The 27,926-nt window shown below is 35.2% G+C and overlaps 1 protein-coding gene across 1 annotated transcript; it reads left to right on the top strand.

Annotated features, from left to right (window-relative positions):
• The first annotated feature begins 1,546 nt into the window (after window positions 1–1,546).
• On the top strand, window positions 1,547–27,863 carry ANXA10 (annexin A10). Its single transcript, XM_050338330.1, has 13 exons — window positions 1,547–1,682; window positions 9,884–9,965; window positions 12,378–12,472; window positions 16,592–16,705; window positions 18,190–18,280; window positions 18,666–18,745; window positions 21,378–21,431; window positions 21,555–21,648; window positions 23,080–23,175; window positions 23,789–23,847; window positions 25,919–26,041; window positions 26,887–26,955; window positions 27,749–27,863. The coding sequence occupies exons 1-12, from the start codon at window positions 1,665–1,667 to the stop codon at window positions 26,953–26,955; spliced, it is 975 nt and encodes a 324-aa protein (XP_050194287.1). The 5' UTR covers window positions 1,547–1,664; the 3' UTR covers window positions 27,749–27,863.
• The last annotated feature ends 63 nt before the right edge of the window (window positions 27,864–27,926 follow it).

Raw genomic sequence — 27,926 nt, 5'->3', positions numbered from 1 at the left:
CCTATGGTTCCTGACCACTGAAGATTTTGACACAAGCAGAACAAAACATTAATGTAATCCTGTAAACTTAATCAATTTTCTGTTGTACTGAAGATTAACTGTATTACAATTTAATCAAGGCAAAAAAATACATGTAAAATTAGAGTCTGTAAAACAGAGGCTTAAATATTTTCATATTCTTATCACTGCTATAAAATATGTATTGTCAGGAGACTGAATCCTACTCTAGGTACCACCTTCTGCCCCTCACATGTGCCATTCTCTAACCAGCCAGACCAAATTCTTTACAGATCATTTTACTTAGTTGTACAGTGGGATTAAATTCCCCACCCATCCTCAAAGAGCACTTGAGATATAGAGATTAAAATAAATACTTGGTACAATTACAATAAAGTAAAATGTTTACCATAGCCCTAATGAAAAAAGAGAAAGATGTGCCACTGTGAAGTCCATGTTCCACACGTGTATGTTTCTTTGTGAAACTCTCCCAACTATTTCTAAAGATGCATGTGCATACTATACATATAACACAGGCTGACAAGCAAAAGCTTATACTCAAATCAGTACTGCTGAGTTCATGCAAACCAATAGACAGGTTTACATGATTAGAAGAGCTGCTACAAAGTATTTTTTTTTATTCTTTCCAAAGCCTTCCTAAATTGTAAGAAAAAAAATGAAGTTTTAGTAAGTGCTACAAAGCCTGTCATGGATACATTAAGAAAACGAAGGAAATTTGGAGTCATTTAATTCAGATTTGCTGCTACTACTACTGTCAAACTATTGGAAAAACATTACCTCTCTATGCTGGTACCCAATTAGGATAATGGTAACCTACGCCTTCCATTCAAGTTGTACTAGAGGATATACAGACTGATTTGCATCCCTATTTTTATAGTCCTCTATTTTATATTCCTGTGTGTGTGTGAGAGAGAGAAAACTTAGTATTTTATCAATGGTTTATTACAATAATAGTTATCATGAGCAGAAAAGTACACGTTATTAGATACGAAAAACATGGGTTTGCTGTCAGTTGGGTAGTTCAGATTCTATATAAGTCCTCAAATACAGCAATGTTACAGGATTTTTTTATGAGCTTTTCACAGAATTTTTTGAATTGGAACGTGCTTGAAAAGCCTTTGCTCTGCACAGTTCTACTAAGGCCTACCTGATTACTCTGGGTAACATACAGGGGCTATAAAGCATCTTCCTACGCATGCCAGCTACAAAGAGTTTTGGAACAAGCGATGAGCTGAGCAATTTCAGCACATGGAGAAAAAGGAACTAGACCAGACCTAATCTGAAAAGTAAATCATTAACACAAGCACTTTCTGTAGGTGAGCATTTCACTCTGTGACTAGCTGAATTCTGATTCTTAAAATCAACACAGCAGAACAGAGGGTGTCGTACTAATGACTCTGTTTACTTACATTATAATCACACTTATTCAATACGTGATTAATGACTAAGTACACAGTGAATCTATAAAACCCAAGGACATACAGTACCCATAGGTGTTCTGCTTCGTATCACTTTGATTGGATGGTTTCTCTCAAATCTCCAAAACAGAATAAGACTTAACTATAACATTAGTTTGCTGAACTATTACTTTTAGTTTGGGAAAACTACTATTTTCATCTCAACAGAACTTGAAGCCTCAAACCAAAATGTATTGTGCAGCTTATGTGAGTAGAATGATCTGTTCTCTGAAATCTTTCCAAACTTTTCATTCCTCTTGAGTTCTCATCACATATGTTGGGATCCATTTCCTTCCGTTGGTAGAAATTAATCTCAGGTGAAGTTAATTTATTTGTGATTTGGGTCTAATCCTGGTGTTACTTACTGTATATATCAAGTGTTTGAAATGAAGATTAAAATATAAAGAATTATCAGTTCCTGTCTCAGAATTTTAGACCTTTCAAGAAAAAAAAATTCAAGCCTCCTTATGAGGCTGTGTTTGTGGGTTTTCTATGCTTGCACTTAGCTACTACACAAGAAACTAAATTACATACTATCACCTAATTGTATTAAAAATAAATATGTGAATTTCTCAGAAGATACCTATTCCTGGTACTATTTTGAGGGGTTTATAAATTCACAAGACCATCTGTAACTGCATAAAGTAACTGAATAAATTTAACATTTATAAACATCTGTTTTGAAAAATATTTTAAAGCAAAGAAATGCTACCTCTATAAGGGCCATAACACATTATTAGTTATTGTTCCCTATCAAAAATTGTAGCAATATATTAAATGGTTTCATTAGCACTCTTTAAGAAAAGTTCATAGTGCAATTTTAAATCTCCATTCTGGTAGCTACTAGAGTTATTATTTCATGACAACAAAACATGAAATTGCTATCTGTACCTGGCATACTGATAATTATGTTCATTAAGGGCTTTCTTTTAATTATCATTAACAATAATAATTATTCATTCCTCTCAAATGCTTTTTGCATGTACATTCCCAACGAACTTACAAATCAATATAGAATTTTCTAAAGGAGAAACATTTTTTCCTTACTTATTTTAATTGAAAGTATAATTGACTAATTACTCCAATCCTGTCAGTAAAGTATTTCTTCTGATAAAATTATACTGCATATATTTGCTTTTCTAAAGTAACAGTTATTGAATGGGGATTACTAATGTGTTTGGTTTTCTGCAATTTGGGATCTCGCATCCTTTACTAGACCAGCTAAGAACTTAAAAGGGATTTTCTTCTTTGTTTCTTTTTTTTTCTCTTTAATTTACAGTGATTCTGTAATCTATTCCTAATAATTAAATGAAGACAGCAAGACTAAATCTATCTGACAAAGGTAGTAGATTAGTTTCTGCTGGAGATGTCAGGAAATTCAGTTTCTTTTCTCCTACTGATTTATTGAGACCAATTGTATTTAAATAATTGGCACTGCATTTGCATATAATGTGTTGTCTGATATTAACAATAGTACATTATAAAATAACTTACAGAAGAAATTCTTTTGCTTTTAAGTCATTACGATTGGCAATTATGATATTTGTAATAATAATGCAATATTTTGATAGTGTTATAAAGAAATTCTAATAGATTAGATGGTAATTCTTAACTGTGGCAGATGTTTACAACAGCTATGTAGGCTTAATTTATTGTAGGCCTTTAGGATTACTGGAGCAGAGGGAACACTTAAGTTCCTAATTCTGATCCTCTGAACTGCACCAAAATACTCCAAAATAGACAATGTTAATACCATCTCTTTATTCCTTCTTCTTCAAAACATAGAAAGGCACACTGATATGCCCTTTGTTTTTTCCATAATCACTGAAGTAAGGAAGCAGAGAAGCAACTGTAGACAATGGGGTGCGTATCAGTCTCAGAAAAAGCAGGAAAATCTGATCACAGGCTTTCTCTGATGGATTCGCAGGTTGAGTAAATTTTTATTCTTTATTCCAATTTCCATATGTTGTGGAATAGAAAGGGAGAGTAATTAGGGTTATTTTATGAACTAGATTACTGGATTCTAATCAGTGGAGATTACCCTGCTGAGGCACCCAGACAGAATGGGGACATATAATGCAGAGCCCATGTAAACATTCTCCCCTGGGTGCCTGCTGGTTCTTCAAGATAAAGTCGGTCTCGGAGCAGTGGCAGTTTTCTCAAAAGAGACTCAGCAACAAAATAGCAGAAAAATCACTCTAGCAAATCTCAAACAAGAAAATAGGGGCTTACACAGGACTGAGTGGTGAGGCTGTCACATTAATTTCTTGTCTACTTTTCTGAAACACAACTTTAAATTGAGAAGAAGTCTTAAAAGCAAACTTGAGACTTTAAAATACTTTTTTAAGGAATCCCAAAACATTGATATACCATTAATTCAGAAGCATAAGAAACATGAAAAAATAATTGGAAGCACTACTTTCAAAATTTACTTGGTTGTTTAAGATGACCTCTGTTATATTTTACGCTACTCATGTTAGTAATTACATATTTTATCTATGAATAATTGGATAGGATGGAGTCCCCCAGGATCAAGAATGAGATGTACAAACTGTTAACAGCAGCAGTCTTGCCAGATTCAGCAATTCAGGCCATGAACATTATCAGAGATTACATAGAGAACATGGCTCTCCACAGTACCACAAGTAAAACTACCAAGAAATTAGACAAGATGAAATCTGTGAGCTCTCTGAAATACACATACAGGGGGAGATGGGAGGCTTTGGAGAAAAAATTTTCTATGTTTAGAAGTATCCCTTCCACTACTGCAACATTTATTTTTCAAATTAAATGTAACACATACAATAAACACAAAGCAAATCAAAATACTCATGAAATTTTTATTTAATAAAGTTGCACACAAAGGATATCTTCGCCAAAGTATAGCTGGCTCATAGCATGTAGCTATGTAATAAAGCAAGCATTTTATTTTAGTAGACATTCCCTATGGGAAACATTCAGACTAAGGAGTTTGATTGTTTGTTATCAGCAGAATGACTTACTGAACAAATATTATTAGAAGGTTGTTCATACTTCAGATTGCTTTTTCCATCACAAGAGTGAATTGCCTGAACTTTACACAACATAATTTGATAAAAGCAGCCTCAGCTTTTACTGATACTTTTGTTGAATGCTTATGGCTTTGGTCAGGAAAAGCTGTAACTTGCTTGCTCTTGCATGGAAGGAAGGCAAGTTGCAAGTATCATTTTTTACAATTCTTATGAATTTTTTGGTCTCTTTCCAAATTATTTTGTTGTTTTGATTCATTCTACCAACACCACACAAACCTGTGTTCTCTCTGCACAGCTGATTGTGGAATCAGTTCCTTACAGATGAGTTATATGAACATGTGCTAACAGAGAGTAGAAAGTGCTCACCTGGGCCGCCTCCGTGGAAACAGATCTGTGTTTTTGTAGATGAATCGATGAGGAAGACATCAGAAAGAGAATTAAAATCCTTAAAGTCAGAAATAACTGAATCACCCATGGAGATTTGTTTGCCTTACCTTTAGGTGCTTGGACACTTTGTGAGAAAAAAGCAAAATATTGTTATTCTTCCTTCTAAACAATAGATATCCTCTTCATTAGGATGCTGCAGGAGAAAGCCAGTATGAAAACGATTTCTCTGTGCTCACATACGTCTAAATGAACCCATAAAAAGGCCAAATTGCCCTCAGAAATAACTTTCTTCAGATGCCCTTTGAAGTTGTTCTCTTTCCAATGCAGAAAGCCCTGCCATGCTGAATACTGTGTTCACAAGGGGTGCTCCACCAAAATGGTGCATGTGTCATGAGGGATACCAGAATCCAGATACCAAAATTAAAAGTCTTTTAAAATGTACAACCCCTCACATTCTTCCAATGACTATACCAGACATCACCTCATGGTTTCTTCAGAAAATCTGGCTGTATTTGTGTGTATTTGTCCATCCATTTGTTTCTTACCAGTAACTTTGAAGTTTACAGATGAATTTGTAACATATTTGGCAGAGGAATACAATCTCTTCTGAAGAAACCAGTTGTTGTTAGCTGCAGTGTTTACGGAGGCACTTGTATCACAACATGTTGAACATACATGGTTTTGTATTTCAAAACAATACACCATACTAATATCCACAAAATCCACAACCTTGCACCCAACTTGAGGAACTGAATCTGATGTTGTTTAGCAAGCAAAACACCTGCGTATGCACTTGTGAGGATGGATATATGTGAGTGCAGACAACTTGAAGGAAAAGTTTAGATTTCTGTATCCTATCCACTGTACTAATAATTCTATCTAAACATATGCAAATCTGGGAAGAGCCACAAAAAATGCATGAGTTTTCTCAAGGTTCACTATGAAGGTAGTGGGAATATGTAGCATATTAGTAATGAGGATATTTGAAGGATATCTGAGTAAGAGAGGAGTTACAAGACTATTTGTTTGACCATCATCTTGTCTAAACCAAAACTTTACTGACTTTGACCAAGTTCTGTACATTTACACCAATTAAGGACCTGGACTGTATTTCTTCTTTGCTTCTCATGCTTTTTAGATCCATATTTCCTTAAGGCAATATTTAGATATCCCCCTCCACTCCTTTTGTTATTAATTACTACATTTGCCATGAGATTAATAATGAGCTGTCTGCACTGACTCTGATCTCCTTCCAGATGCTTAGAAGTTCAACTCAGCATCTTCACTGTATGCCAATACCCTTTGGAAAGGTGTAGATACATTCAGATACTGATGAATATAGTGAACACCTTTTTCACTATGTGATCTGTCCTAGATTATTATAAAAAAAAATCATTTAGGGAAGGAATATTTTTAATGTGATTGATTTATGACTGGCAAAGATAAACTGGCTTGCTGTAGCTTCCATACAGACATTATAGTTAGGCTCACTTAATATCATAGAATCATTTAGGTTGGAAAAGACCTCCAAGATCATGGACCCCAACCATTAACGCAAGAGTGCCAAGTCCACCACTAAACTATGTCCCTAAGTGTCCCATCTACATGTAAATAACATAATTATTCAAATATTTAAATATCCAGAAACAACAACTTTATTTTCTATGCAATTATCAAAGTGTGTAACTTCTAATAGTCAAATCTCTTAGGCTACTTGCTCATTACACCTTTGCTAATTTTCATTTTGAGGAAATGAAAATGTATAAATAAATTGCACATGAAGTTCATAGTGGTTTTATACTGACAGTTCTTTCCAGCATGATAACTCAAATAATCACAGTTTGTACACTGGACAAAGTGATCACCAGATGTAAATTTCACCAACATAAATTTCAGGTTTTGTGCCTGGTCCTGGAAAAAGGTTTTGAATTCTTCAAAATGTATGTCTGGAATTAGTATATACCCTACGGGATTTACACAAAGAGAATAATGCAAGTACCTTTATTACTCAATCTCTTATCACTGAGACAAATGGGTTTTTGATAATGTTTACATATATTAAAAATGTTATTGAAAAAATTCCTGTTAATTTTTTGCTTTGAAAAAAATTATAGAATTATTAGGTTGAAAGATGGTTGTCAGATTATCTAGCCCAGCCTCCTTGTCAAAACAGGAGCCACATTAAATTCAGACTGAGTAGATCAGAGATTTGCTTAATTCAGTTTCTATAATCTCTCAGGACAGAGGTTTCACAACCTCTTCAGGCAACTTCTTCTACTACTTGGTCATCCACACAGTAAAAAATGTCTTCTTCATATCCAGCCAGAACATTCTTTGGTTTGTTTTATGACTTACCTTTCATTTTTCATGCACCTCAGCAAGGTGGATGCCTCTATGTTCTTGGTGGTCTTCCCATAGACACTACAGAGCAGTTGCTGGGTCCCCCCAAAGCTGACTCTTCTTCAGGCTAAGCCAGATTCCCTCAACTTCTCTTCACAGGGCAAATGCCCCATCCTTTTGATCATCTTGGAGAGCCCCTGCTGTCCATTAACAAGCTCTCCTTAGTTTTCTCAGCACGATGTAAAATAGTTTTACTTATTAAGAGCATGACCAAAAAGCTCCCTGAAATCAATAAAAATACCTCCACTAATACTGTCCATAAGATGTGGATAAAGTTCTAGTATTAATAATGTTAAGTGACCCAAAAATGTCCCTGGTCTTCTCAACTTACAAAAAGATTCCTGTCACTCCTGAATGATAATTTTGTCTCATTTGTGTGGGTGGGTTGGAGAACATTGTATTTAGAGAAATTATATTCAGTGAGAACACCCCAAACACTTCTGACATCACCAAGACAACCACAATGCAATTTTCTCTGATGTAGATTTAGCTTTGCCATGAAGTGTAATTCCTGCCCATTCTGGTAGTGATCATGCTAAGGCATGTGGAAGAAAAGCCAGAAGATCATACTGTTAATTTCCCTAAGCTTTCCAGAGCTTAAAGGAGAAAAAGATGTTGTATAAGTAAAACAGAAACAGCCATAGACTCAAAACTGGCCATCCTGATGTCAGACAGGTTGCTCTAGGTTCTTTCAGATATTCCACTCATAGAAGCTATAATGTATATTATCAAGTTAAGTGATTTTAAACAGGCTTTTCTAGCAGATTAATACAAATGTACTGAAAACATAACACAAATTACAAAGGTAATACTGATGAGATCCACATTATTGCTCTCATTGATACATTCACTGCTGCAATGCTGGACATCACAGGAAAGGATTAAATGGGTTGAAGTCGGCTCAAGCCTTTTGCTCTCTTACAAATTATTTTGCTACCTGTTTAGTATTATACTCTGTGTTGGGCTTATACAGGTACATTTACACCATCAGTTCATCCTCTCAAATGTTGATAGCTATGTAGTCTGCTTTGTGTTGAAATAAAATCAGCTTTCTTTGCCATAGCTGTGGTCAGTCACGTCCTGCATTTTTCCCTGAGCTCTATGGGCACAGTGCCCCTGCTCAGCTCCACTAGCCTTCTTTGTTACAGGGGTCAGTCACAGCTGACTTCAGTGGAAATGAACTAAGTGAAATAGCAGTACGTGTAACTACACTCAAGTGTTCAACCAATCCTAAAAATACCCTGCTTCAAAACAGGGCAGCAGAAATTCTCCAACCAAAAATAATTGAAGAGACAATCTATTCACATGTAGTTGCCTGCTCCTGATAAAATTCAATCTGTTGCAATTTCCAGTTACCAAATGCCTCTACTGCTCTGCTCCCTCAGTTTGTGCAGTCATGAACACTGCTGCTAGGTATGCATTTACTAGGCACATTTAGGCAGGGTAATCCTGTCTGGGTTTGGGGGGAAATATGATTTTATACCCTGGGCCCTGGGTTCCGAAAGCAGAACCCCAGCTTTCCCAATATGAGTGTTGTTTTGACTTATTTCCTCAATTTCTTGAGGTATTTCAAGCCAAAGAATGTTGTAACAACAGATTCTTCTGAAGTATGACCAGATTGTAGCAAATCTTTGTAAAACAAAATGCCTGCCACAACCTTCAGGTTTATGTCTCAGTACAGGAGATCATTGCAAGCATTCAGTCTTGCTCAACAACTTAAAACTACATCACCTTTCCCTCTCCCCATAAAACTACACCAAAGGGCATTAGAGTGGTCATTTGTTCAGAAAAGCAAACCTGTTCAATGTCGATGTTGCTTTAGAAGCAAGTTTTTTCCCTCTCACCTGCTGTGTAGCATCTTGTCACCACAGGACAGTAGTGCTGTTGTCCTGAAGGTGGACTCATAACCTGGTGTGCAAATGCCAATTCACACACCAAGGTGAGGTATTTCTATATTTTTTGCTCTAGTTTGTGCAAAGCAGGGAGCTGGGTGGTAACTCACAAAAGACCACCAGCCTGATCATCAAAATTTTACATTTTTTATACATTTTCACAAACAAGGGCACCAGCATTCACTGGTTACAAATTACATAACTTTTTCATTAATTACTAATCAAACCACTATTTGCTAGCTATACCTCTTGCTTCTCACGCTAATTAGTCTGCATGTGCAGTTCTTACCTACATTTGAGTCTGTGGTTCATTTTCAGTAGGTGGTCAATGAGTTGGTGGTCATGAATTCCCTCGAAGGAATTACCCGTTCTCAGGTTACTGCTCAGTTACTTCTCAGTTCTTCTGAGTTCTTCTCAGTTGTTTTTCCTTAAAACAAAAGATTATCCAGGCATGTAAGATTCACAATGCAATTGCTTAATCATAGCTTGTCCAGCTATATCTACTGATTATTAGCTAAAAAAATTTGCAAGTTTGGTTCAAATCTTGAGGCACTCAGATCTTAGAATTTCTGACCACGCACTCTTTTCCTCAGTTAGCCACAGACAATTTGTTACCTTCATGTGGCAAAGATAAAGTTATGGCTGTTAGTTTTCAAAATATATATGCAGTGCTATAAATGTGAAAAACCTCAATAACGTCTCCTTTCTCCTTCAGCAGACACAAGGAACAATTTTTCCCGCTCCGAATTTTAACCCTATTATGGATGCCCAGTTGCTAGGAGGAGCCCTACAGGGAATTAGTAAGTATTTTTATTGATTTCCTTTTTTTTTTTTTCCCAGAAAGCTCTCATAAAACAACAAGCATGAGGCAAAATAAAAACACATTAAATAAATTAAAAGTGTCACTATCTATCTGTGGATTCTTCAAGGAATCTTAATAAGACACACTGATGATGTCCAAATTCCGTATTTCCATTTACAGGAACTAAGAGATGATCAAGATTAATCTAAAATCTACACCAATACTTAGAGTAATGAACTCTTCCTTGAGAAAACAAGAAAAAGAAAACAGAATCTGTGTTATGTCACTACAGTGAAGGCCAAGAAATGAAAGGGTTTTAGTTGTAACTTCAACAATTAACTGCCACCAAGGTGTGCTAACTCTATTAATCAGTCATCAAGAAATAAAAATAAGTGGAGTAGAAAGTTTAAAGAAGTTATTATTTTTGACTCAGGAGCAATTTTTGCTTTCAATGTACGTACAAAAAAACTTCCGTTCACCAAAGCATTTTTCTCTTTTCAGATTTTTGTTCTCCTGTAGAACATTGTTGCTATCACTGAGAGTCAGAATATTGATCTGTTTTTTTACTATCTGAAACATTTTCCTCACATTAAAATTGTTTTCTGTATCATAACTTTTATATACCTTGGGCTTTTTGCAAAGTTGTACAGCACCAAATCTTGCATTCTTTTTTCAGTTTCTTTAATGTAAATGTGAGGACTCAGACTTAATGTCAAATGAATCACAATGAGCATTAACGATCAAGGGGTATCTGAAGTATCTTTATGACTAAGTTGGCTACGGATGAAAAGTTTCGAACATTTTGCTAAACTTCAAACAGTACTTTTAATGCAATGTTGCTAACATGAAAAGACAGAGATGATATTCTTCATTTAATACTGCAAATACAAGCACATTAACCTTACATTTAATTTACCTATCAGAGTACATGGAACAAAGTTCTAATTTCAAGGACAATTGGCAAAATAAACAGTTCAGCTTCAGAGGAGTTAAAGTCACCCTATCCTTTACAGGCACTGACACCCTGACCCCGAATCTTGCACACAGCATTCATTCGTATGAGGTTCAGTTGCATATGTTGTCCCACTGATACCAGTAGGAATACAAAAATGAATAGAGTTATTTATATTTCTAAATATTTCCTGGATCCAGATCCTTCTTACTTTTTATTTTAGTGACTATGTAAGCTTTACAGATTCCTGGTGATAATTATTTTCTGAAAAGTAAAAATAAATTCTTGCACACAATTTCAATAATACTTCTATTTTGTGAGTTTGATGGAAATGAATCAGCCCAATGTTAAATCAGAGTCTTGCTAAAAACCTCGTGTAATTGTGGCTAGATGATCCAGCAGCAAGTGAACTAAATGTGCTGTGTAAAGAGCAAACATACAACTGTTCCTCTGCCAACTTAAAAAAAAAGTATTCAATGTCCAATTGCAATTGCGTCAGAATGGAACCTGACAGTTATAGATTATATGACAATATCTGCCTTACAAAGGTGCAATAGGTACAGAATGTGTATCTGTAGCATATGTATATATGCCCATATAACAACTACTAGAAACTTGAGACATTACCCTACTCCATTCAGATGCTAGCTGAACCCCATGCTTCCCAGCCTAATTCATCTAATCATCATAAAGTCAATTGATTTACACTTGGGGATATATTTATGCTGGAATGTCACTAAAATGCTCAGCCATCTGAAATTACCAAAAGTCAAACTTTGGGATGCAAAAAGAGTTTTAAAATCCTAAAATAATTTTCTGAATATGCTAGTCATTTTCTTTTTCACAAGCAATAAATACTGAATCATTATAGAAGTTTAGCAGTATGCTCTAGCCATCAAGTAAACAATGACAGAAGCCTTCAATAAAATGTCTTTGGAAATGGGGTAAAATACAATTTTTTTAAAACTTTATAACTTATTTTATACAGTTCCTCTGAAAATATAGCTGACTTTTTCAACAAAAGGTCTAACCACAACTTTGCACCCCCATAAAAGAGATCCTTAATCCTGAAATGACTATTTAATCAATATCAACAGGGTATACAAGTATGACTTCCAAGGCTTAGCCACAAATCCTGCTATTGTGTCTAGTTCTGAATAAATGAAAGCCTCTATCTGTTTTATGGATGCTTTCAAATCCATTGAGCTTGAGAGAGGTGATGATCATTCTGGTAATAATGGACTACTTCACCTTTTTATGGTATTACACCAGCAAGCGCAAGATACATAAGCAGCATACATATAACTAACGCTGGTAAATACCAGTGGGATATTAGTCTGTTGACCTATTGTTTTGAGAAATTAGTATAATCTTCTAGAATAAAACATGAACAATTACAAACGTAAGTAAATAACAACACATTGTTAATTTAGAGTCTGTGTCATGTTTCCATTACAGGTTGTGAAAAAGATGTGTTGATTGATATCCTAACTCAGCGTTGCAACTCCCAGCGGCTTATGATTGCTGAGGCATACAGGGACATGTATGGCAGGGTAAGACACAGCCACTTTGTGCTTTCATTTACTTCTTTCTCTCCTTCCTCCAGTGCAGTTGATCAGCTCTTCTCTCAGGTCAGTCACTGGAAACAAAAGCCTGTCAGACAGCTGGCAGGCACCAACAGGTTGGCACACAGCTTTGCTCATTGACTACCGGTACCTCTAAGTAGTATCAGATTGACATTTACAGCGCAGTAGAAGCACCTCTGCCACACAAAGTTAGAAAGAGACATGATAATAAAATAGTATTGTAACCAAAGTAAAACACCATACCAACAGTTACAGGCTTTTTTATCTTATTCACATACTGATTAATGTTCTCATCTCAAGCACTGACGTTCTCAGGCCTCATTCCATGTAATTCCATCCATACACTAAGCACAGTACTCAGCTGCTTCATGTTAAATTCATGAATCTTTGAAAGGTGTTTAAAAAATTTTAAGACATAAAAAGTTAGCCTCTTTTTCAAATGTATTTTATCTATCTTTACTGCATATAAAAATGTAATTTTTGTTATATGAATTCTTAAACATACATAGAGATAGACATCCTCATACTATTTTCAGATCTACTATTGATAACCAAATAACTTCATGGAAGTGGCAATGCCTGCATTTTCCTTAGTTACACTCACTATATAAGGGCAAAAAAAAATAGCAACACCTTTTGCAAAATTCATGTGAAATCTACTGATTAAAAGTACTGTATGAAAATAGATACTATTGGATTAAATTGACTAGACATGTTCTTCCCCTAAGAGAAGCGAGGCAAACACAACAAAATCCAGTTTTCTTCTTTTCCTGAAGCCTGTAAAGCTAACAGCTCACTGGAAAATTCCTTGAAGGTCAGTATCTGCTTGCCATTGAATCGATCAGCGTGAATAAGAACAATGAGCTTGCACAGATGCTACCACACAGCCATCAGCCTTAACTGGAGTTAACTAGAAATGGTTCATTCAAAAACTCCATATGATGTGGCACTGTTACACCACCAGTTTGTTAACCAGTAGAACAGTGTATTTTTTTTTAGGTAGCCAACAAGTTTTCCACAGACAACCTTTGTGCCAACTGTGTATCAAAATACCTCAAAGCCATTGATCCCTTAATATGCTGAAACACCCACTTCCTCTCCTAGAACTGGGAGAAAAAAGCTGGGTTTAATCAGCGTAGTGAGTTGATTTTGTGTTGTTACTCATCTCTAGGAGATCAATGACTTTATTTGGATTGTTAGAAAAAACCAAATGCACAATATTTGAGATTTTTTAGATGTAACCTTGAATGGATGAGTATGTTTTAAATAGACCATAAAAAACCAATAATTGAATCACAGCTACCCACCTTCCAAAGACTGTGACAGTGATTGAAATCAGTGTACCTAAACGATTAAAACTGTTTTTCTACTATGAGGTATTTATTAGATTACCATTACACATGCAAACCATACAAGTTCAGCGTTTATCCATGTAATATTCCTCAGAGAGTTTTAATTTTACTTGTAGAAAACTAAAGCATGTCAAACTCCCTAAAGATGCCTGTGACAGTAAAGAACCCAAGCCCATTCTTTCCAAATGTTCATTTATCTCCTTAACCAGTGGACATTGCTCCTTCTCTACTTCACCCATAGCAGCTGGCTGGTTTCTTTAGACCTTTTCTCTAGAGTGTTTCAACTGGACATATCATTTTAACATAGGAAAACATTTAAAACTCCATATCATGCTTTTATCTTTAATTTCTGCCTTCTGGTATATGAAGATGACCTAGAGATAATGCATGATATTGCAATAAAGAATTGGCAAATGTCCTTCAGGAATGGAGTTCTGATTTACCATATTTCATATTCATAGAGAACAATTACTGACTTGCTCACCAATGAATCTAGTTGTTTTTTCTTTTCAAATCAAAACCAAAAATATAAACAAATAAATAAATCCCTATGAAAATGCACTACCTTTAAATTCTTATCTCTGTCAGCCATATTGAGTCAACATGAAGTCCTGTTAAGCCAGTGACCTAAAGATCTAGAAGAAAACAAAAAAGCCAAAGAAAATTCCTTTTTAAGAATTTCAGTCACTAAATCTACAAATAATGATAGAAGGGGAAGGCAAGGAAATTGTTTTCAAATGCCAGCAATGGGCTACAGAAGATTCTGGAACTCATGGAACATATTTCAATACACCCACAATATTAATTTAAATTAATTTATTAAGCACTGGGTATAGCACAAGATACATCAAGATAATCTTGGCAGTTTTCAGAAATGCCCCTATTCAGTTCTACCCTTTGCCACGTGGAAACAGGGGTAAGTACAAAGCAGCTGTAATGTAGTTCAGAGATTAAATAGAAATGCTGATATTTATTGCCTCACCTGGGACAGTAGACATCCTGGGATGGCTTATGCGGTTAGTGCTCCATGCAGTTCATTCGACCGATACCTCAAAAGTTTGCCATCTTGGGCAGGAAGTGCTGGACAGGACACATTGTGTCTTACCTTGAACTGCCAATAATTTAGCACACCAGTGATAGCACCTCCCTGGCTGTGATCTGTCCTAATGGTTACACTGCCTTGAGCAAATGTGCCATTCGGCAGTCCCAGTTTATGAGTGGTAAACACTGCAGGGCACAGAAGACATGCAGTGAGGCAACAGTAGTTTTATCTTTCTCAGTTCAATTTGGGGTAAAACTGTTGGTCCAATCCTCTTCCCTCTTAATTTCACTTCAGTCTGCTTAATATGGTAGCCACTACGCCCACTCATTAGACAACATCTCAGAAGGAGAGAAATATAAGAAGAGGAAAGAAAGACCTGAACCAGCTGCATGATTCAGACATACAGAGAAGCTTTAAGATTCCTTCTTACGATTAGCCTTCAAGGATTTTGTACAGCAAAGATGATTAGGAAATTAAAATAACGACAACTTACAGTTGTCTTTTCTTATTTTTTAATACTTCACTTCCATTAGTTCTGATTGTGGGAGTAATTTTTAAATAGCATCCATTTGTATTATTAATCCATTTTCCCACAGGCATGTTGTCAGAAGTGAAATGTCTTAATGAATTAATTTCTACTCCAGGTGTGATTCAGTGGTTGACAAATGCACCTAATGTGCATTCACTGAAGACCGTGTATGTTTCTTCAGCATAAATTTAATTTTTAATGTGTATTTGTCCTCCTTCATTGCCACTCTAGCTATTAATTAAATTATATTCAGAAATGTATCAAAACCAAAGCACAGGCCTGAAAAATATGCAGCTCTGAAAACATAATCCTTTATATAATGGGAACCATTTCAATTCAGACTTAGATCAGAACATACCTGACAGCTGTCTAGTGCTGCAACAAAATATATAAAAAAAAAAAAAGACTGTGCAAGGATCCTTTAACAGAAACCCCAATAGTAAGCTAACAAGCTTTTGGCATTTGCAGTGTTTTGAAGGATGCTAATGGGTAGAGTGAGAAGGAAACTCTGATCCATTATTCAGCTACCTAGCAAGCAAGAACTGAGACACATGAGGGGGAAGAGGGAGGTTCCTTATTATTAATCCAGCATTTGTCAAAAGTAGTGAATTTAGTTTGACTATAAAATATTTAAAAGCACATAACCTTCTAACAACCCAAAGCAGGTATTTTCATGTACTAGGAGCAATACAGATGATTTTTTAAATTACTCACATGGTGAGTTACACTGAAAAAAGCACAAGACATCATCTGGATTATATGTGATTGAATTTCCAAAGGTGCTTACTTCCCACAGATTTGCACAGGGAATATGCCAAGGAAAGCTGCAGAGGCTCTGCCATGATATTCAGTTTTCTAAAACTTTAAGTAGTAGTTGCACTTACACCCCTGCATTTTCTTCTGTATTCTGATGAACCAGAAACCAACAAACAAACCATTGTGGTCTACTGGCTTATGCATCTATTCTTATTTTACCCATACTAGTAGAACAAGCAGGTACTATTTAAAAAGAACATTTTTTTCTTAATCTTAGCCAGAATTCATCTTTGAAAGTCTATCTTTATTCATTTACAGAGAAAACCACTAATAATTTTTTATTCTGTCTTAATAAAGTGAGACTACTGAAATTATCCTGGTCTATGCATTTTCTTTTTCTTTTCAAGGATCTGATAACAGACCTAAAAGAGAACCTCTCTCATCACTTCAAAGAAGTTATGGTTGGCTTGATGTATCCACCTGCCTCCTATGATGCCCATGAGCTCTGGCATGCCTTAAAGGTAGTTGTCAAATTCAGAATTGCTTAGAGTTGCAGTCACTAATTAGAATACTGAACATACGTGAAATTATTTTTTTGACATTTAACTGGTTGATAAACTGCTGGAAGTTAGTGCACTGGAGTAGTATACTATCACATAGTATACTAGGTCATCAGAAATACAGGGATATATGAAGTATATTCATTGGTATGCTAAAACTGGCAGAAATAATATCCTTGTAACGTAACAAATATAACCCATTTAACACCGATAGTAAACTCATGAAATTAAGAAATATTTATACAGGGAAATGTAAGTTCCTGCAAGCCATTGTGTATGTTACAAATCAAATTTATTTGCACACCCAGTGTCATACACTAAGACTCCACCTCTGAAAAGACCAATACTTCTTTATCAGAACATGTCTTTGCATAAACGTTTACAAATTACCCTGTGACAAAGCAATGATCACTCCACTCAAACTGAACTGATTGCCCATTTTAAAGAAAATATTTCATTTTCTTCCTAGGGTCTGAGACTCTGCTCCTTACACAACTGATGCTCCAAACCAAACAAAAATATATTTTCACATATCATGTAATAAAGGTGAAATTCATTGTGGAGGCCAAAAGCACAAATCAGTTCATAAAGGACTTCAATAATCTCTTTGAAAACAGGTTCACTGTTGGCTATTGAAAATAATAATCCTTCTCAGGAAATTCCTGAATTGTCCATTCCTGAAAGATAGGAAGGTATATAGGAGTTCAACACTGGTTTTTTTTTTTTTCTTCTCATGAATATTTGCTACTGTCCACTGTCACAAAGAAGACACAGGTTATATGACTTTGAGCAAGATGATCTATCTTGGTAATTTTGAGAAATTAGAATTCAAAAAAAGAAAATATGAACACTTCTTCAGACAAATAAATGCATTTTTTAGAGCTACTGATATGTTTTTATTACGGTTGGCATTAAAAGAATTGTGAAATATATTTGGTAACAACAGAATCATGTCCTTTATTAACATTATTGACAAGATTGCCAAACTTTATTTTTTTCTAAAAATATTTTTATTCCTAAATAAATTTAAAAAAAAAAAAAAAAAAAGAAAGAAGGAAAGAAGGAGACGACAAAAACCAAACATAATAGCTGTGCTCATGTCTACTTCAGATTGCCTGAACACTTGCTGGGGATGTATGCTCAATCTTTGCATCTGATTTCTTTCAGCAAATCCTAAGTTCTTACTAATGCTCTAAAATTATTCCCATTATGTTTCCATCAACACTACTCTTGCTTCATTCTTCACTTGGTAATGTACATGCTGAAATTCAGATTAAGTAGAAATATGTTTGAAATACAGGGTTTTACTATTAAAATGCACTCTGCACTGCTCCAGCAGAGACTGCTATTCTTTTGTTACTTCTGATAAGCACAGCATTGCTTTCATCTAAAAGCTGTGGTTTCTACTATACAACATCTTTTTGCATTTACTTCTTTCCACACAGGGAGTAGACACAGAAGAAAAATGCCTAATTGACATATTAGCCTCAAGATCAAACATGGAGATCTTCCAGATGAAAGAAGCCTACCTAATGCGTAATGTTTTCTAACAAGTGCACTGTAGCAGTTGTAGTATGTGTGCTCTGGAGGTATCAGCACACAGGCAGGAACAGAACTACTAAAATGACTCCTCAATACTGACTGGTTCCCTTCCCCATCTCCTCCCCTGACTATATACCAAAGGCTGAAGCAACTTGGGTGGGTGGACAGGTGATGGGGACAGTGGCTGAGGGCTCCCAGCAGGGCCAGGCAAAGTGCCAGGTCCATGAAGAACCTGTCCGGGTTACAGTGGAATAAAGACCATAGAGAATGGACAAGTATTTGAATCCTATTTATTTATCCTTTGTTTGATAATCTTCATTTGCACTATGCAGAGCATGTGCATTTTTGATTTAGATTATGTGTTTTTGGTTTAACCTAGAATATAATACTGATCTTCAACAAGACATTGATTCTGAGACTTCAGGGCACTTCAGAGATACGCTCATGAACCTTGCTCAGGTACTGTAAACCAAGTAGTAAAATTTACGTTTCTAAAAAATTCATAAGGACTTTTGATACTATTTGAGAAGTCTTGAATTTTAAGGTGACTGTGGTTAAAGCTAGTTCAACAGGGCTACACTTTCAAAAAAGAGAGGGGGGGAAATCACATGAGGGAGAGAGTAATCTCAGACTGGCTATCAGATGGAGGCAAAGGTTAACAGGTTATTTTATAAAGTCCCCTGATTATTCAACTGCTGATCCTCTGCTCCATCTGTCTCATATCAAAAGGAGTCTACTTGCAAGTACAAATGTGATTGTCATTTTTAAAGCTCTCTTTTCTCCATTATCAGAATATATAATCCAGTTGAAACATCATGTGAAAACAGAGATATATCCACATCTGACTAAGAAATAAAGTATTAAAGAGATCTCTGCTTTAAATATGATTTTTTTTGTGCTTCTGCATATGCCAAATCACAGCATGTTTGCACAGAGGCAAAGTGTCACTATGACACACCAACTTTTGCAGTTTTACCAGTTTGTAGTCTTATACAACAAAGTGGTCATCCTTGCCAGATCATAAGCTCCCATTCTCTTTGTAGTCACTTTGCTCATTATCTTAAAAATCTTTTGTAAACCAGAGTAACAAATAATGACAAAGGCACCGCAAGGAAATAACAGCATACATAAGGTATATCTGTATTTTTATATATATATGTCTGGGGGAAAAGTTCCTACTGAGATACGAAATAGCAGGCTTCACCGAGGTACAAAGAGCAGATGTGTCAGAAGTAGAAGCTATAAACAGGAAATACTTTTTCTCATTTTTTTCTAATAATGAAAATTTTTCCTTGCTTAAAAATTAAAAGCTAGAGGTTAAGCAACCTCACTTCTCATCTTTATTAAAACCATATTTTACCAATCAAACAAACCAAACTTAAAATAATCTGAGATTATACGTTATTACTCCTTACTTTTTTAAACCCCAGGCATTGATAAGGATATCTAAAATCAGCAACTTCTTAGCTAACAAGATCTGCTATTTTTCTCAAGATACCAAAAAGCTGCAGGAAACTTCAACTTTACCCAGTTATGCTGTCTACTTTTGAAGATTGTTAGTCAAATCAGCCATGTTTGGATATAATCTTATATTTAAACTTAGTGATATTTTATTAAAATATGTCCTTTCTAGTTCCTTTACCATGCAACTTAAAGAACATTATTCTGTAGCAACATTCCCATGCATCCTTTAATGTTTTTTTCAGAAGCCCTTTGCTTTAATTTCTATTAAATCTTGGGACTGATGACACACATATCTGACTACGGATGGAAGTAAATGTGCTCCACGTATGGAGAGTGAACTATTCAATTACTATTGTGTCGTATTTACAATTTTCAAGTTCAGCCTGAGGCAGACTAGAAGTTATAGTTTATAGTCCTTCTTAAAGAAATTAACAGAATTACAAATTCAGGCTGACTAATACTCTAGTCTGATATGAACAAAATATTATAATTTTCTACAATTTAAAACATAATTATATAAATGTTAATGGGGAAAGTGGGCATTTGACTCATGTAGAATATTATTTAAGTTATTTTATTGTTCACTTGTCTGTCAACTTTATGCAGTCATTCCATCATAATTTACTTCAAGTAATTTATCTTATTGCTAAGAATTTCACTGTGTGAAATTTTTAGCATTAAATTAAAAGATAAAGTAACATTTTTAACGAGAAAGAGCTACAAATCAGTCATTCTACAAGCTAACAGCCAACACATAATTTTAATTCTCCCTTTCACATATAAGGTAAAATACTGTAAATTTTAAACTAAATTGCTTCAAGCACATTTTAAGGCAGTGATTACATGAGCTTGAGATTGTTAAGGGTTTTGCAACCTAGGCTGATTTGTATCCTTACAAGATGGCTATGGTTAAAAAAGCAATTCCAATAGCTGTGTGCTCTCCTCTTTTTCTAACAGCTATACAATTCAGTTCATAGTGTGTTTACTAAAGAATTTAGCTTGATTTGTGTAACTGAAAAGCTATTAAATGTATGGAAGAATTTAAAGTATTCTTCAGTGTTTTGTGTATAAAAGTTGTCAAACAATTTCTTAGTCTTGGTTAATTTTAGACAATGATTATGAGCAAGGAAAGTTTCCATTATTTGATGAGCTTGCTCCTATGATTTGTGCAGGGAGAAAAAAATTGAGAAAAGATTCTTCTGGTATTGTGTATATTGGTAATCAGTGAATGGCAAATTGTGACCCTTGTTTTCCCCTCAGAGTTATATATTATAGTAAGCAATATAATATCCCTACTTCTGAAAATGGTGGTGGGATGGCGATGGTCAGTTAAAAGCTTATTTAAAATGGGACTAAGAATGGGACAGGTTTATCCATTTCCCCCATTTTCCACTCTCACAAGACTGTCATTCCAGAGTTCCTCTTATTAAAGAAAATGAAGACATACCAGCTTGAGGATTTTTTCTACATTTTCAAATTCAGCCATGGAATATACTTATCCAATCTAAAAGCCCACATATGTAATCTCAAGAAATGCAAGATAGCTTCATACAGAGATAACTTTATAGTCCTACAGTGGTTTAGGATTTAACTTTTGAAGAAAATGTTTGGGTTTTTTTTTCCCCAGGGAACAAGGATGGAAGGATATGCAGATCCTTCTACAGCTGCTCAGGATGCAATGGTAAATATGCTCAAATGTGAACTTCTCAAACATTAAAAAAAAGAAAAAAACAGAAATGTTGAAAAGTGATTTAGGACTGACTTAAAATATTTTCCATGTTTTTTCCTTTTTCTGGTATACTAGATTCTATGGGAAGCATGTCAGCAGAAAACAGGCGAACACAAAAACATGCTGCAAATGATTCTCTGCAACAGAAGCCACCAGCAGTTGTGGATGGGTAATCCAGCAGTTCAGTTGTTTAAACAGTGGAAAGGAAAAATCTGACTTGCTAATAAAGCCATGCTTTGCATACCAAGACACTCAGTGTGCAGCAGGGTATTAGCCTGAAACCTAAGCGTGAACTGTTGGAGCCCAGACTCCCACTGTTGTTAATGGGATTTTGGAAGTAATGCAAAACTGAACTTTGCCTGATGACTCTTGACAGCTGTAGACAGAACAGACAGGCACCAGGATGCCTAATAACAGAGGGAAGAATGCATGATCAAAAAAAGGCAAATGCCATGGCTGCACAGAATTTACACATGACACAACAGGAGGTGATTTTTCTTAACTATTTTCTTCATTTTTCCTAAGTAACTTTTATGAGGGGAAACACCTCAGGAGAGGCGGATGGAGTATTTTCAACAAATGTTTTTATGTGAAAACACATTGCTGTGTCAAAGCTTTTCCCTGGAAGTTTCAAAGAAGTTTTTGATGGGAGCACTTCAATGTGCACATCCACTCTCCCATAATAAAAATACACACAGAAACACAAGGGCCGCTTTTATTCAAAATAGAAAATCAAACATAATTGCAAATTGCAAGAAATTCATGTGAGCTCATCCAGATCTTCCACTGTAGAAAAGAAACCTATTGTATCTCTTTGCTGACAAGTCTGAGTTTTTGCTCTGCAGTGGAAAAACTGTCTGGTGACAAGTTTATCACTGTGCAGCCAGCTGTATTTCTTATGTCAACTGCTAACAGTAGCTTAGAATCACTCTGCTATCATGGATCAACAAATTCATTCAGCTGGTGTTGATAGGATTAAAATAACGTAACACACCTGCTTTTGTTCTGCTCTCTTCCTGAGATTTGAGGGCTCTGCCTGTACTATAGTCCTCCACAAGTTTTGTAGTAAACAGTGAGCTGAAAATTTTCCTCCTTCCCCAAAGGAGAAAGCGTGCCCTGTATATTTCTATGTCTGGATACCCACATTATGCAGAGAGTGTCCATGGCTGGATACTGACATGTTACACATGTCATGCAAGCCAGGGCTTCTTGTCACAACCCATGCATCTCTGGTCAGTTTTAGCCAAGCTGAGCAAGGAACTTGCCTCAATGACCTGACATTCTTACGTTTCATAAACAGATGTTGCTAGATAGAGAATTTATTAAAGCTTCCAGTGAAACAGAGGCTGTGGCATCCATTCATTTCATACTGTGGACTGAAGAACCCAGGCAGAGAATCTTCTAGAAGCCAGGTTTCAGGCTACTCATTTAGATTGCCTTACCTGGGGAATATAAACATAATGAAACACTGAGAATAATAAAGCAGAAAAATGAACTCAATAGTTATAGTACCAGGCGGAAGTATCGAACTAAAAAAAAGCAAATTGATCATTATTAATGAACTAGAATAAAACAAGGTTGGTTTTTTTTCCTCTCCAAGTTTTCCAGGAGTTCCAAAATATCTCTGGGCAAGACATAGTAGATGCCATTAATGAATGTTACGATGGATACTTTCAAGAATTACTGGTTGCAATAGGTAACGTAAAGATATTATTTTTACTAGCAGTGATCTCTTAGCAAATATCTAGTATATTATCTCTTGTGCATCAAGAACACTATTTTCTGATATTTTATTCACTTTAATCTCCTACATTGTGCAACTAAATTTTCAGACATAATTACAGATTAATATTTTAACTACTTTCCCATGTCTTCGTAAATCCAAAAATGTATCCATGCAGCATGAACCCGATTGACCAGAGCTAGTATTTGTTATTTTGTAACAAGTTTTGTGTAATCAATGATAACTGTATTTCAAACTGATTTTACGAATATTAAATAATTGGCAATGTTTTCAGGACTTTGGTGGTATGTTAACAAGTCTCAAGCTTTACATACCTTTGTTCTTCATTTGTAGAATAAGGATAATAATAACTTCAACGAAGAAGTCATTTGAGTGTATTCACTGGTATTTAATAATCTTTTTGATACAACAGCAAACATCCAAATATAGTTATGTTAGTGAATATTGGTAGCTTAATTTTAAGCTGAGTCATGAACAGCCAGCTTTATATTTCAAGGAGCCCAAAGCCAAAAGCAATTATTTTATAATAATTTCCTGTTTACCTGTTGCAACTGTTCTCTCCTAGTTCTCTGCATTCGTGACAAGCCTTCCTACTTTGCTTATAGGCTTTATAATGCAATTCATGTAAGTAGTCATTCTTCACATCATAAAAAGCAGATTCCTTTTGTTTGTTTGTTTGATCATTCTTAAACAAGTAATTACAAATCCATCTGTTCAATCTTTGCATGTTTTAAAACTGTTGATACCTATATAAATTGCAAAGCAGTAGTGCCTAAGCTACAGTTAGCATTTAGCAGTAAAAGATTAAATATTTAGATACCTTAAAACAATATCTGTCTGGTAACTTTGTCAATTTTTTTTTTTAACTGAAAACATTTCTTTTCTCTGGACGGTATCTCCCCCTGCTGTGCAGAACTCAACGTGCACTTTTCCTATGACACAGTATTTTGTCTCTGGAGATTTAATAAGTATTGGTAAAAATTAAATAATAAATTAGTGTTACATAAAGACAAATGGTCATATTTTATTGTGGGGCTCCATGCAGGTTCTTTTATTTGTTGAGTAAGTGCTAATATACTAAACTGAGTGCCAAGGAGAAATGTGGGTAAATGCAAAGAAACACGAATTCCTCCTATCAGAGAGGAATGTCACTGGAGACATTTTCTTTTGTTTTTCATTCATTAATGAAAATAATGATGCATTATGTTTTATAAAAACAAAAGTATAATCTTTTAAGCCTAATCTTTAAGTGTAATCTTTAGAAGATTGTCATAAGAGTCAGCCATGAGTAAGGATCACCTTAGAGCTGGAATGGCAAAGACAGTAATTCCAAACCAGAATCATCAAACAAAACTTTTGACCAACACTCCAAAAATGCCCCAGTATCCTCTGCCAGATGCTGCCATTACTGCTCTCCAGTGTTTCAGCTAAATCAACATGTGTGGCAGCAAAGAACCAAGAAAAATCCCAGAGCCTGAAAGAAAGAAGCAATATTTTGTCTGAGTGGTCAAAAGGGGATTCTAGTACATGACACAAAAAAGGTTTGCCAAAACTACCAGGAAATATCAACTATCAGGAAAAGTGATATTTCTCAAAGTTCTGTACCAAGACTGCTTTTCAAGTTAAAACCTACTTTTTAATTTTAAGAAATATCACACAGATAGTTTTCTTCTATATTATATTCAGACAAGGTATGTGATAAGGGAAGAAGTTTTTAATTATTAAGAATAAATATCTACATTTTAATTAATATTTTACTATATTTTCTCAGTGTTTTAGAGAGCACAGAAAATTCAAAAAGAAAAAAAAAAGCAAGAAATTAAAATAGTTTTGCAACCAACCTATATCCAAATTAGGCCAAAAGCTTTTTATACATCAATTTATAATACAATATAATAAAACCCACTCAGGATTCAAATGCTTGAAATCATAGTCCATAACAGTTTAATGGTTTATAATAAAGATTTGAATGTAGTCATCAAACATGTATCAGATTTTCTACATGCAGCTTTTTAACACTTGTTTTTTGGAGAACAAGATGACAGTATCAGTGATTAGTTGATAAAACTACAATTTAGCATTAAAGAATCTAAACTGATCATCAGTTGTCCCAGTCCTAAACCTATTTTGACTACTTTTATTGCCACTAGATGTCCCCATTCTCCACACAATTACAATATGAAAATTTACTTAGAAACTTAAAACAAACATGTCTGAAGCACACATTATATAAATTCTAAACCAATGGTTAAAAGTCTCACTGAATTCACATGTGGCAGCAGTTCTTGTGAAATACATTACTGGCTTCAGTATAATTTGAATGGACTCCACAATGACAGTCAAAACTGCTACACACAAACTGAATTCCTGAGACTACTGACAAAAGATGATCAGATTTTCCTTGTTAAAAGTTTTGACGCATGGATAAAACACTGGCATGTGGGGACTCCTTCTTATTCAGTAACATAAATTCTATCACTTGAGCACACGAAAACTCTATAGGATAAAACCCTTGAATGCTTAGACTCCTTAAAGTCTAAGATACCTTTATGGGTATATCTTATATACCCTTTATACCTACATACATTATATGGATATATCTTATCTTTATCTATTAAACATTAATATGAGCATATACAGATAGGCAAATACATATTGTCCAACTGCCAAGTTTCCTCTTCTCTTTTCATTTTAGGACTTTGGGTTTCACAACAAAACAGTTATTAGGATTCTCATCGCCAGGAGTGAGATTGACTTGATAAATATTCGGCAGCGATACAAAGAAAGATATGGGAAATCACTCTTCCATGACATTAAAGTAAGTTTCTGCAAACTTTTGCATATATTCAGCATTAGCATCACACAGACTGTGCAAAGCCCTACCAGAAAAATATAGAGGATTAATCTCCATTTAAGCACTTGGCTTATTAAAAAAAAACAAACAAACAAACCACAAAACCAAACAAAAAGCAATGTATAAAAACAACAGGGAATTTTCAGTGCCTTGGTTTGAATTCAAACTCCAAAAGCAGTGAATTCTCAACTCACTCCCTCTCAGTGATTTTGTCCCTCCCCAATGCAAGAGGAGTATATGAACAGGGCAGGACAGTGTCTGCTGAGGAGTAGTTTGCATGAATGCTTTCTACACTAATTGATAACATCTTACTTCATGCTGTGTTATGCAAGGTTAGGTTTATACCATTTTTGTGCAAAACTGAAATAAATATCTTGTTTTATCCTTATGCTTAGATAGGACTTTCACAAAAACTATTTGTCTTGTACTTTTGCTCTGTATCTTAAAACAAAACTTCGAGACTGTTTAATTGTACCAAAAAAAATACTCTTGCTAAGACACTTTACTTTTTTTATATCGCTATAATCCAACTGCAAGATGCACAGCAACTTTAAGAAACTGTTCATGATTTTTTTGTATTGAATTTGAGAAGTAATAAACCGATTTGATCTAGGATTGTTTAAAGGTGCCTGAGCAACCAAAGGCCAAGGTATGTGAAATTAAAAATAATCTCAGCCTGTAATCCTTACGAAAACAGTGTAATATCTTGTAAAGCCTTATAGCAGCCTAGTCCTTGTCACACACCAAGAGAAGAAAAATTCAGAAAATGTATGGTCACTGAAATATTGATTTTTTTTTTTTCCTTGCAGCATTTTGCATCAGGGCATTATGAGAGTGCTTTACTTGCCATCTGTGCTGGTGATGCAGAAGATTATTAAGTAAGAAGATGACCTTTGAAAACTGCAAATCTATTTTAAATAGAAATTGAAGCTATACACAATGCAGTAACTGTAAGAGATCCCTACCTTACATAACAGCAAAGATCAGTACTGTACATCTTCTAATATTAAATCTTTCTTGAGGCAAGAAAAAGATGGTGGCAGGAACCTGGTTTTATTCCTAGTTCTAAATAGTATTTCTGCTTTTATGATTAATGTAAATTAATGAAGCAAGTGGTAAAATTACTCCATGTAAGCACAAGTTTATTATTTCATGTCACAACACTCCAAACATTTGTTAACAGGCTCTGGAAGAACCTACTCACTTCCCACACTGAAGTAAGAAAAAAATATTTTGTTGTCTTTACTTTTATCAGCAGGATTTCTTCCTGTATGTAAATTTCTTCTTCTCTTTCCTACTTCTTATACCTCATATTTTATGGTCTTGAACATAATTGTTTTAGTTACTATCAAATTAAGCATCTGCCCCATCCTTTATCAGTCAATCACCAGAATGCTTTTGTATTCTCTTTCATTTAGCCCACATACTTAACGGCATTTCCCCTATTCTTTTTGAAACAAAAGAAAAAATTAGAATAAAGTACCCAAACCATTCCTGATTCAGTGCCACTGATTCCAGTGCACCCTGGAAGATGAATTAGCTTTGAGCGGATAAGTTCCAGAGAATTAAACTCTGAATTCCATCTGTGCTTATTTCATTTTAATCATTAATTGAATATTGACCTTCAGAGCATGAAGGTAAATCCAGGATGCCCTGGGTGGTTTAATGCAGGAGCTGACTACTGGTGGATAGCACTGCATCTCCAAATGAGGCTGAAGGATACGGCGCTCCCTGGAATACCTGCAAATACAGGCTGACAACGCCTGGTGACAGCAACTCACATTGCAAGGAAGAAAGACGGCAGAGCTCAGCTTCGAGTCCCCGTTCCACAGCAAAACGTGGCGCTGCT

Source organism: Myiozetetes cayanensis, unplaced genomic scaffold (genome assembly GCF_022539395.1).
Source record: "Myiozetetes cayanensis isolate MyiCay16 unplaced genomic scaffold, myiCay2020 scf7, whole genome shotgun sequence".
Classification (NCBI taxonomy): Eukaryota; Metazoa; Chordata; class Aves; order Passeriformes; family Tyrannidae; genus Myiozetetes; species Myiozetetes cayanensis.
The sequence above is the reverse complement of the archived record's forward strand: the minus strand, read 5'-3'. Positions and strand labels throughout refer to the sequence as shown.

Coding starts and splice junctions, on each gene's coding strand:
- ANXA10 (XM_050338330.1), top strand. Junction 9,966..12,377: donor AGGAGCCCTACAGGGAATTA/GTAAGTATTTTT, acceptor TTTCCATTACAG/GTTGTGAAAAAGATGTGTTG. Junction 26,042..26,886: donor CACTCTTCCATGACATTAAA/GTAAGTTTCTGC, acceptor TTTTCCTTGCAG/CATTTTGCATCAGGGCATTA.